Genomic DNA, 12,255 nt, shown 5'->3' with positions numbered 1-12,255 from the left:
ATTTTTTATGCTAAACAATTCTCATTAATTAAAAAGCAGTGTGGTAGATTAATTTATAATGAAGATCGTGTTAGTTTCAGCCCTTTTAATTTATTAAAAGTATAAAAACAGTATAATCTGTTTTTCAAATCTTTTTTCTCTAAATATTACTTCATGAAATGTCCTTGAACAATCAAGGACATTCAACAAAGTCTTAAATTATAATTTGCTAAATGTGGCCTCTAGAAGCTGCAGATTTTTACTGTTCTGATTCTCCACAGTTGTAATGAATGGACTATTGTCAGCTCCACTATTAGTTAATGCCAGTAATGTGGTGTTGTGGATGATGGAAGAGAAGCAGACTTGTCCAGACACTGTGTCCTTGTTGTAAAAAACCAGCTTGCAGACTGGAGGATATAATGAGTGTTTGTGGCCAGAGCCAGCTATGTCTCTGTGTGTGTGTCTGTCTGTCTGTGTGTGTGTCTGTGTGTGTCTACGTGTGTGTGTGTATGAAAAGCTGCGTACACACACTTCACAGACTTTACTGCTTGTCTGGCTGCGCGCTGGTCTTTGTCTGCTGGAATGTGACCCCAGACTCAAGGAAGTCTTCTGGCCCGGGCGGGTCTGTGGTCCAGGATGACGCTAAATGGGTGTTTCTCCCAAATTCCCTCGACCACAGTGTTTTTCAGAAAGTGAAGTTAAACCATCAGGCAGTGAAGGATGCTGGTCATTATTTAGTGAACGAACTGTTCAGAAACCAGACAAGCGAGCATGAGTAGGTTCCCACTGACTCAGGGTGAGACCAGAGGAAGCAACACAAGATACTGAGAAGAGAGAGAAACTGGTCCACTGGCTCTGAGAACTGTTGACAAGATTATTCAATTAATTGATTCTCTGTAAACAAAAACATAATTGGCAACTATTTTCATTATTGCAAATAAATGTTTAAGCCATTTCCCCCTAATTTAAGACTTGTTTGTGAGGATTTTGTGTCATGTGTCAGTAAACTGAATGACTCTGAGAACATTTGAAGACTTCTGGGATCTTTTTCATCATTGTCTGACATTTTATAGCACAAATAATCAATTAAAAATGAAAATTAGTTCGTTAGTTGCAGCCCTAGTTGACTGTTATGTGATAGAATTCAAATAAACCTCCATTTAAAATTAACTTAAATAGCCAAAGATTAAGGAAAAAAAAAACCTCCATATTAACTTCTCATTCATGATTTCTAATGCTGCTTATAGGCCAATAAGGAATAAACATGGCAAATGCTCAACTGTTGAATTAACAAATTAAAAAAGACTTTAAATATGAACAGCCTTTTTCAGTTTTTTAAAACACTGTCTCACCATCCTCTTCCTCACCATCCTCTCCCTCAGCTTCGGACCGAGGCCGTGAGAAGAACGGGAAGATGCGACCAAAGAGCGAAGGCTTTGAGTTGTACAACAGCTCGGTGCAGAACGGCTCTCCAGAGAGTCCGCAGGCTGGCTGGGACTGTTACCCTGAATCAAAGAGTATGAGCAGCGAAGACCGGCTCCTCAAGAACCGAGCCGACCACCGCTCCAGCCCCAATGTAGCCAGTAAGGACCTTACCAGACTTTATAAGAGTGGCATTGTGACATGAGCTCATTAACACATTTTAGAGGTTCTCACACTTCAGTATTATTTCCACCTAATTTAGGCAGTAAATGAATCAGATACAGAAAATCTTAATGGAAATTCCTTCACTCACCAAGATAAGTACAAGTATCCATGGTAACAAGTCACTGGGTTTAGAGTTGGAATGTGCAGAGATGGAAACAGGAAAAAAGACTAAAGTCTTGTACTGAAGTTAATGAAGCTGTACAGTGCTTTGAATGCAGTTAACACAGAATATGGTTTGATTTATTGTCAAAGCTTTTACTGAACTAAAAAGATTGTCTCTCCTCTCCTCTCCTCTTCTTCAGATCAGGGCCAGAGTCCTGCGAGCAAAGCGGTGTACCCCGGAGGACCTGGCACCAAGATCACCTCCGTCTCCACCGGCAACCTGTGTGCTGACGTGAGTAACTGTAACTGTCCGATTGAAGCCAGTGGCGTCTTAATGAGGAATGTTCCAGCAGCCGAGACGACAGAGTGACACTAACACTTGAGGTCACAGATTATCTAGACCCGAGATGAGAAATCATTTTTCATTTAATGCTCAGAGAGATCAGTTGTTTACTCAAACCAGCTCCTGACAGGAACAGTGTCCCAACAGTAACACTTTCTGGTTTTCTTCATCAGGATGAGCCCTCCCCTCCCCGTCCAGAGGCCTACCCCATCCCCACCCAGACCTACCCCAGGGAGTACTTCACCATCCCGGCCTCCAAGAGCCAGGATCGGGTAGTGGGTCCTGGGCAGGGGCCCTCACAGCACTGGCAGGGCATGGAGGACAGAGAACGCCTCCCTATGGTCGAAAACATCCACAACAGCATGCAGGTAGAGCTGCAGTGGACACCGACTAGTAGAAGCTACAATCAGAACGTACATGGGATTATTATAAACTTCTGCAAATTAGTCGGATGCATACAGAGGGGCATATAGACATATCTATATCGCTGTTTTTCAACTGGGTTTCTGGTTTTGGTTTTTCCTCAGTTAGCTTTTCTCATGAAAGGTTCAAACTTCACCTCAGATGTCTGCATCATTATCATCTACCTCTCACTCCTTTGTCTGCTGTGCTACCCCATCATCATTGTCTTCATCTCTTCATAGCGGGTCAACCACTCTCAGGAGGAGTTGTACCCCCCACCAGGAGGTCTGAGGCCAGATGAACGCATGCTGCCTCACTACCAGCAGGACTACCAGCATCGGGACCTGGACTACCAACACAGAGACCTTGACTACCAGAGAGGTCCACCAGGTGAGAGAGGCCAAGGGAGCAGGTTACAGGAGGAAAACAGTTTAGATAAGAGACAACAGGCAGAGATGAGAGGATGAACGGGCAGATTATGTAATCTAGTTAAGTGGTGACCAACATCCAAATGTTCCTCTCAAATGTAATCAAATTTGATATTATTGCTATTTGCTTTTGATTATATAATATGTAGGAATCAAGATATTATAATATAAAAAAAATAATAATTTGCCTCCTAAATCCTGCTCAGTCACCTGTGCTCCGTTCATTTTGTTAACGCAGAATTAACCTCGTGTTCGTGTCTGCAGGTGTAGGAGGTCCTGACCACTGGGCCCCTCAGCCACAGGTGTCCTCCTCATTGGAGTCGTCCACGTCTAGCCAGGAGCACCTCAACTTCTCAGCTTCCTCCTCCTCCTCAAACAAGACCCAGAACCAGAAGACCGGGCCGGGCCGATGGAAGACGCCCAACACCCCGCACGCCGTGCAGCCACATTCGGCCCAGCCTCCATCGCGCTCCGATCTGCCCCCTCCTCCACCTCCACCACCAGCCCCTTACCCGGACACCTACGACCCCTACGACCCCCAGGCTGACCTGCCGCTCCCCCCACCTCCTGCTGCTGTCAACCCTGTGGCAGCTCAGCAGGCTGCTGACCGCAAGAAGCGGGAGGAGCAGCAGCGCTGGTATGAGAAGGAGAAAGCTCGGCTGGAGGAGGAGAGGTATGTTGTTTTTTTTTTTTTTTAGCATTACTACTTCCTGATCCACGTTGATGATAATGATGCTAACAATGATGATGATGATAATTTCCCAGGGAGAGGAAGAGGAGGGAGCAGGAGAGAAAGTTGGGTCAGATCCGGGCCAACCCCGTCATGCCCGTCCAACCCCACAACAACGGAGGAGCCATGCCTCCTCCTCACCACCAGCCCCCTCTGGCATCTGTGGCCCCGCCCCAGCCCTACCCGCCCCCACAGCCTCAGCCCCAGCCTCCCCCATCCAGACCGGAGAAGCTGGCCAGCCTGCCGCGGTCGGCTGTTCCTCCACCTGCCAGTGCGTCCAACCCCACCGGTAACACACTTCATTCACAGCTCTCTTGATGACTGTCAGTAAAACACAAACCACAGTCTTGTTTCAGGAATCAATGAGCTGTGATGTAATTGTAGGCATGGACACGGTGATCAGGGAGCTCCTCCCACAGCAGCAGCCGCGGACCATCGAGAGGCGAGACCTGCAGTACATCACCATCAGTAAGGAGGAGCTGACGTCAAGCGACAGTCTGTCTCCAGACCCCTGGAAGAGAGACGCCCGCGAGAAGGCCGAGAAACAGCAGCAGCTTCACATCGTGGACCTGCTGGACAAGGAGATCCAGGAGCTGCAGGTGGGCACAAATTAAAACCTGTTAGTCCTCATTTTACAGGAATAGTTTGAGGTTTTGGTTTCAAGTGTTAAAGAAGGATGAGAAGTTTGATTCCATTCTCATGACTGTGAGGTAATATAAAGCTGGAAGCAGGAATTAGCTCAGCGCAAAGGCTGAAAATTAGTTAACAGTTAGTGTGGCTCTGTCCAAAGGTAAAATATCCCCCTACCAGCACCTAATGAACACAAATTCATACAAAAACCAAAGTGTAGGAACAGGAAGTTTTGATTTTATGGCTTACCACATTATCTGGTCCAATAATCCTTTATCCATATTATTGTAAATTAAATATCTTTGGGTTATGGACTTTTGTTTGGACAAAATTTCATTCATTTCATTATAAACTGACATTTTATAGACAAAACAATAAATCTACTAACTGAGAAAATAATTGGCAGATTAATCGATAATGAAAATAACCTGCAGCTCTAATGCTGTTGGTGGTAAATAGCAGAGTTTATGAAATATATCTGATGCTGTTGTGATAATCTGGAAGCGTATGACCAGTACTTTGAGTATTTATAAATTATTTGATTGTCTTTGCTACCTTCTAGTACAAATTCTTCCGAAGTGGGGAGTGCATAATGATTAGTTAGTCACATGAAAAGAAAGTGGACGAAGTTTCAAGACTTAAATTCTGAAAATCTTTTACTTTCCAGGCAAAACCGGAGCGAACAGCGGAGGAAAGCGACCGCCTCAGGAAGCTGATGCTGGAGTGGCAGTTCCAGAAACGACTGCAAGAGTCCAAGCAGAGCGACGAAGACGAGGAGGAGGAGGACGACGAGGACGTGGACACGATGATGATCATGCAGAGGCTGGAGGCCGAGAAGAGAGCCAGGGTGAGACGGGTGGTGGTGGTGGAGGGGAATGGATAGAGAGACTGGAGGAGTAGAATCACTGTAGACAACATTTACAGGAAGGCAGCTGAAGGAAGTAACGTGTGGGAGGAACAGGAAGTTGTATGTAAAGACTGTTTTGGCAGAAATAAAACACTCTGGCTTGTGTTTTTCAAGTGATACTGTCCATCAGCTCACAGTTCAGAAACAAATCTGTAGTCCAGCACATGAGGAAGGGCGAGCCACAGGAAGTCAGGCTGACTTGGGGGGGGGGGGGCAGAACTGCCTTTCAAATGCTAGAAGGGGAAATGGATTCCTCTGTGGCAGCGCTCCCACTATGAATGTCCTGCAATGTGCATCTGCAACATGCTTCTGTCATCGCTTTGCCATGCTGAGCTGCTTAAATCTGATTGGCTGGAGGGGTGGACGGGAGGGTTGGGGGAGGCAGACGAGGGCGTTGTTAATGCTGCATTCATGTCATATGAGACGACGTTTTGGAGCGCGTTCAGAAACGTTGCGATTAGGGTTTCCTGGAGGATTTGGTTTCTAAGACATTTGCTTATTCAGTGATATGAGTTATTATCTGCAGCACAATACTGATAACATTAAAATGTCAGGCACTGATCAAATATCCAGCAAATAGGTGTTTCCTTCTGAGCTGAGCTTCCGGTGTGATTAAACTGGTGACAGTGAAATGAAAATATTTCTTTTCTTCTTGTTGATTTTATCCTTACACTTAATTAACCTCCTTCCCATATAATGCAAATGCAGCAGAAGTGCCGCGTTGCATAGAAAGAATGAACCGTGACCTCAGTGTCTCTGCTCCTGTTTCTACAAAGTTCTCATCATCCCCACTGGATATCGATGACTTATTTATTCAATAAACACCAAGGTAGAACTGGTGCATTATTTCATCTCAGCTTGATGTATATTTCCACAGTGGCACACACTGTGTCGAAGTCAGAACCTAATGAGGAAAAGCTCAGTAACCGTGTCCTCAGAGCATCTTCACAAGCTGATGATACTGTAGTTATCACCAGAGCAGCGTCTATGAATGTCTCAGCTCTGTTCCAGTAAAATTAAAATGGCTTTAAACTTGTTCAGGTAAATTCTTGGTGCTTTCTAGAAGTGGTTGACATCCTTTTTTATTCTCATGCAGCATTATTTTCTTAATGAGTTAAAGTGTGTCAGGCTGTGGTGAGACGTGGCTGGGTTCAGCTGGTTGTGAATGTGTGAGGGTGTGGTTGTGTGTCTGTTGATGTGGGTGGTCTGGAGTGATTCAAACGTATCATTTTCAGTTTTTACCAAGTGATTTATGGATGTTTTTTTTTTAATGAGATCATTTTAAACTAATCTTCACCCCAATCTAATGTTCTAATGTATCAAACTCCTTCTGGACATTCAGCATAGTTGCCAGGAAACAGGACGATCACAGAGGAGAAAGTTTATTTATACAGTCCACAATCACCCAATCCTTAATAAGCCCTACAAACCCAGGTCCTCAGAAGCTTCAGGTTCACAGCAAGTCCACTGGTTTTTGATGATTTGATTATTTAGAAATTTGGACCTAAATTAAACCATTATTTTAGTTTATATCATGCACAGGTGACACATTTTCTTGTGTTTAAACAAATCCCCATTAACCAGTTAATGTGGGGGTGTAACTGTAAATTTTCATTGGCCCCCTCACTTGCTTATTTTGCCATGATCCTTAGACGATTAATTTTAGTAAATAAAAACTTCAAACCAAGATAATTTATTTCTAAAATAAAACGTTAAGTAAGCTGAGAAGTGAAAGATCTGGAAACAAAGATGTCTGAGTCAAGAAGATAAAACTAAATGTTTGCAGTGACTCAAGTTTTAATCTGGATTTTGTATTTTGTATTTTTAGTCCCTGATTTTTCACTAATTGAAAGGAAAACGTATTAATTCCCAGTTTGGAAATGAAACCTGAGAATAGAGAGGTGCATGTTGAAGATGTGGTCAGGTGGTGCAGCGGTTGGATTCGGTGGGTGAAGGAGCTTTTAATCAGTGCAGTGGAGAAAAACAATGTTTTCACTTTACTGTTTGTCCTCCCTCTCCCTTTTCTTATTTCTGTTTTACTCCTCGGTTTCTCCCTCCTCTTCCCTCCCCTCCTTTTTGACAGTTTATTTTAATCTCCTTCATTCCTTCCTTTTCAGTATTTGGGTATCTTCTTTTCCTCCCTCCTTCCTACCTCCCCTCCCTCTCTCACTCTTTATTCTCTTCTTCTTCTTCTTCAGCAGCAGACTGCTGTCCCAGCTATCTCTGTTCTAGACTTGGTATGTTCTTCCTGTTAATGACGAGTATCCTCTCCCTGCCCTTACATCACTTCCTGTTTTCTGTCTGGGCTGCGCACCTGCCCGTGTTTCCTATCTGTCTCTCCTCACCCATCTGGACTACTGTCGTTGTTTCATGGGGGTGGGTTGGGGGTTGGAGGCAGGGCTGGGCCATGATTAGCCACAGAGCAGCCGGTCATGGGGAGGCTGTCCTGGGGTGCTTGATGTTGTTTGGCTGAGGAAGCTGTCCATCTCTTTGTCCACTCAAAACAACTGCTGGGGGACGGCGAGTGAAGCTGCTGCTTACCAACGTTAAAATACTGGCGTTTTCCAAATCTTAAAAGCCACAGAAAAACCAAACCTGTCCATGCTTATAGAGTAGCAGAGCTGAAGCTGGCGTGAGACATGTCAGCAGTGATGTTTTGAGTGCATACTGAGGTGGCGCCTGCATGGCTGAATTCATCACAGGGGGCGTCCAGGTCGAGATCCATGCATGATAGTCCTGTGGGCCCCCGGCGCTGCCTGCACAGGGCCACATCATGATGTTGTGGTGTCTATGAATCCATCCATCTGTCCACCCATCCATCAATTCATTCATTTGTGTGTGACCAGCTAAGCCTCTTTTTGTTCTCTTTTAAAGGGTCTGTTCACCCATAATGCAAAAAAAGCATTTTCTCACTTACTTGTAGTGTTAAATAACCATGCAGGTAATTGTGGTTTCATTTGTCTGGGTTTGAGGTGTCGACCTCTGAACTTCACATTTTAAAAAACAGGCTCTATTTTATATCAAGTCTCTTTAAATTCTTTACAGTGCTACCAGCCAGGAGAAAAAGGTCCAGTGAATTCACGCATTGACTGAGCACTCACTAATGTTTTTATTACATTTTTCTTTAAATTAATATATTTATAATATAATATAATATGTACAAATTGAAATAATAAAAAAATAGAAGAGTGCATAACATTATTAAAAGAAAAATAGAAATTTGTTTAATAATTTGAACAATTTAAAAATAAAATACAAAATAAAAAAATATAAAGAAACAATAAATAGAAATAAAAGAAAATCTAAATAAATTTATAATAGTTACAACATTTAAAAAAATACAATAAATTAAAAAAATTAATAAATGTAACTTAAAATAAAAAAAAAAAACAAAAAACATAATATGATTAACACATTTGTTACTAATATTATGTATTATGCAAACACAGTAACACTGTTACTCTGGATAATACACAGAACAACACTGTGGTACTTTTTACCAAAGAAGTCGTCCTGTTGAATTTTAATATGATTAGTTTTCTGTGAGCGCTACAAATAAAACATTTCTATTCCTCTGTAGGGGAGGCAGGAAGACTCTAAAACAAACATCTCAGTTTCTGCGCGGTCAAATTCCACTAAGGGTTAATGGCAAAATGTGTGTTTTTGTGATTTGGCTGAACTGACCCTTTAACCAACGTCCAGACCAGAGAGAGGGTCTGTTTGTTTTGTGTGTCACCGCATTTCACTGGGTTTGTGTTGGGATGTTAGAATTCTGCTGCAGCCTGTTACGCTTGCACTTACTTGAGGTACGCTTGATTTATCCTCCCCCTCCTGCTCAGTGGGACCTTTAATGTTTTGTGCGCTGAAACAAAATCAAGTGCACCTGAAGTGGCTGTAAGAAAAGGGCTGTTGTTGTTTTTGCCCCGTCCTGTTCTGGTTGCTGTTGTTGCATGTTGTTGTTGCATGATCAGCAGTGTGTGTGTGTGTGTGTGCGTGTGTGTGTGCGCGCGTGCCTGTGCTGTGTGTTTGCAGTGCACACTGCTCCTCCCCTCTGGAGCAGTCCCGTGAAACAAATCAAACTACCTCACATTACACACAACATGTTAGTGAACGTTAGTGTTGGTGCAGTTACACAGAGACATTTGATATGGATATGTGCTCAGGGTTTGTGTATGAATGATTAATGTTGTACTAATTGTTTTTTTTGTTTGCATGTGTGTCTGTCTTTGCGTGCCCTTTGGCATGTTCTTCTGTGTGTTTGTGTGTGTGTGTGTGTGTGTTTGTGTGATCAGTTGCAGGACGAGGAGCGACGGCGGAAGCAGCAGCTGGAGGAGATTCGTAAGCGGGAGGCGGAGGAGCGAGCGAAGCAGGAGGAGGAGAGGAGGTGGAGGGAGGAGGAGAGAGCCAAGCGAGAGGCAGGGGAGAAGGTCGGTTTGTCTGTGAGCTGTCTGTGAACCTGATGTAGCTGAGAGGTCAGAGCTGATAAAAACGAGCCATCGTAGGATGTTGAGGATGTTTTGTTGTGATGTTGTAGCCTTTTGTGAGTCAGAGAGGAAAAAAATCTCACATTGTTGGACTGATATGAGCTGTTACAGGATAAAATGTTTCCACCAAAGCTGTAAATAGCAAATATTTGGTATTTTCAAAATACACTTTCATGTATTTATTTATTTTTAGGTATTTATTTATCTATTTCTTCAGGCGCTCTGAGCAGAGAAAGGAGAAGTTGTGTTAAAAGTACAGTTAAAAATACAGGTTTCAACCTCACTGAGTCTTCATGAAATCAGATATAGTAAAACAGATTGATTAGATCTTGATGTATTGATCAGCTCTTATTGTTTCTGCCCTGATGAAGACCCTGTGAACTGGAACTAAATGTTAATCACCTTTGTTTAATTTGATAATCAAAGAGTTTAGATAATTGTGTGAAGTTGAAATAACCAGAATAGTGAGTTTTAGGAAACTTTAGGAGAGTTTTTGATCGTTTTAAATACTGTATGTTAATATTGTACAGTTTGTTAAAATAGTTAAAGTCTCAGGCAGATTCCATTAATTACCTCCTGATAATGAAAACATGTTGGAGCATTGTGTGATCAGTTTGGCTACAAGTATTGAAATACATTAGACATTTTTATAGAACAGCTGATTTACATCCATCATATCAGATGTAGATGACATTTGGATTTTTATTCCAAAATAAAAGCCCAATATCAGCTGCTGCATATCAGTCTAATGTTCAGTGGCTTTGGAAAGTATTCAGACCCCCTCACATGGTGCACACTTTACTGTGTTATAGATTTAACTTAAAGTGGATTAAGTTTGCTTTTTGATTTTGGCAATTCATTCTCTACACAGTGTTGTGTTTAAAGTAATTGCCAAAAATGTAAATGTAATCCATTTTAAACGCAGTAAAGTCTGCAACAAGTGACTGTGAGGACTTGATTTGTGTTTTCATCTTTGTTTGTCAGGACTGTTTGGTAAATAAAGGCCATTCAGGTTATTAGAAGAGACTTCATGTTGCTAATATATGTCTCATAAAGTACAAATTAGTTTTTAAATGACCAGTGGTCTGATCCGGTGTCCACCCATCCATCTCTATCTTGTGTGTTAAATCAAACATACTCCATGATTTTTATCACTGTGTTGTGTCCACTGATTTCACCTGAAGCCATTATTTGTGGTGCATTTGTCCCGTGACCTGCAGACCTGATCAGACCACTGGATGTTGACAAAACCACCACATAAAGATGTGGATTGTTTTTAGGATTTTAAACACTGAAGGGCAAAGTTTAAATTCAATGATAAACAGAGGACAGTTATATGTTTAAGATTGTGTTTAATATTTGTTGTTGACATAATTTTCCTTCTTATTATATTGTTTTCATGATGTTAAGACTGTTATTTTTATGCTGTTTAATGTTTATGTGAAGATGTCCAGTTGCATGTCCTCATCCTGTGCACCCCCTCACCCTATGTGATGTGTTGCCGTGTCATGTTATGTGCTCCCACCCACCTAAAGCATGAGACTCCCATCATGTCGTTGTTGTTGTTGTTGTTGGTCGTCGTCAGTGTGTGTCAGGAAGTTAGTTTGAGTTTCTTTGGGGGAAGCAGTTATGTTATGATTTCGTGAGGTTTTTATTTTATTTTATTTAAATTTTTTTGTTACCATTTCCATCCGGCATCGCTTTAGAAACTATGTTTAGGGAATGCTGCCCCACCCTCCCACTTTTCCCGAAAACCACATGCTTTATATTCACTTCATACACACACACACACACACACACACACACAGACACACACACAGACACACACACAGAAATCTATACCCACCCGCCTCATACCCACCCTCAGCTATCCATACCATACATATTCAAAGACCCAGCCACCCACTCATTCAAACCCATGCACCCACTAATCCCTCCCAGTTTCTTCAGATTCCCACTGGGCTGATTCAACCATCACATCAGCTCGGATACATCAGCACTAGAGATTACTGCGGCTGTGTGTCCTTAGAGGTGATCGGCGTGAGGACTCACGAGATCATGAGCACATTCAGCCCACAGCAGCAACTCCCACATGAAATGGACCAAAAAACGTGAAGATAATCTAACATCAGAAGCATCGAGATTGAGCACATGTGACCCGGAGCGGCTGGTCGGGCTCCAAACCCAGAAATCAAAACACATTCCTCCAGAGTAGATTCATGTGTAACATCACAGGCCCGTCCCTGAAGAGTAGATACCAGAGCTCAGCCACTGGAGACAGGGTGGGCTTGAGTCAGAACCCTTCCCACAAAGCATTTAGTGTAATCTGAGGATACACACATGGACATATACAGTTTGAGCACACACACACACAAACACACACCGAGCGCTGAGGGAAGGGGAGCTGGTGGTAGACAGGGTGGTCTCAGAGACAGGTTTTAAGGTGGCGTTGTTCCAGTTTCCTGTCAGGTTCTTGTCAGGTTGGTGAACTTGATGGAGCAGTCAGTGAGAGAGTTTTTGGTTTGGTTGATTGACGACATTTTATTATACTTATAAAACTACAGAACATCAGACTTTGTGAGGGATAGAACAAGAAAGTCCTG

The 12,255-nt window shown here is 42.7% G+C and overlaps 1 protein-coding gene across 10 annotated transcripts in view; it reads left to right on the top strand.

Moving 5' to 3' along the window:
* The window catches only part of afdna (afadin, adherens junction formation factor a), a 99,864-nt gene that overhangs the window by 77,143 nt on the left and 10,466 nt on the right, over positions 1 to 12,255 (top strand). For 9 of the 10 annotated variants that reach the window (XM_071467866.1, XM_071467865.1, XM_071467862.1 and 6 more), the window contains 9 exons: positions 1,362 to 1,562; positions 1,929 to 2,020; positions 2,245 to 2,439; positions 2,716 to 2,863; positions 3,166 to 3,574; positions 3,667 to 3,920; positions 4,016 to 4,230; positions 4,929 to 5,108; positions 9,461 to 9,595. In XM_071467866.1, the coding sequence (XP_071323967.1) occupies positions 1,362 to 1,562; positions 1,929 to 2,020; positions 2,245 to 2,439; positions 2,716 to 2,863; positions 3,166 to 3,574; positions 3,667 to 3,920; positions 4,016 to 4,230; positions 4,929 to 5,108; positions 9,461 to 9,595 (1,829 nt within the window). Of the gene's footprint in view, positions 1 to 1,361; positions 1,563 to 1,928; positions 2,021 to 2,244; positions 2,440 to 2,715; positions 2,864 to 3,165; positions 3,575 to 3,666; positions 3,921 to 4,015; positions 4,231 to 4,928; positions 5,109 to 7,366; positions 7,406 to 9,460; positions 9,596 to 12,255 lie in introns of all 10 variants that reach the window. The other variant, XM_071467857.1, reaches the window with a different exon arrangement.

This window comes from Trachinotus anak, unplaced genomic scaffold, assembly GCF_046630095.1.
Source record: "Trachinotus anak isolate AG129_WGS33_773 ecotype Australia unplaced genomic scaffold, CSIRO_AGI_Tana_v1 ptg000031l, whole genome shotgun sequence".
Lineage (NCBI taxonomy): Eukaryota > Metazoa > Chordata > Actinopteri > Carangiformes > Carangidae > Trachinotus > Trachinotus anak.
This window is presented reverse-complemented; position numbering and strand designations above follow the sequence as displayed.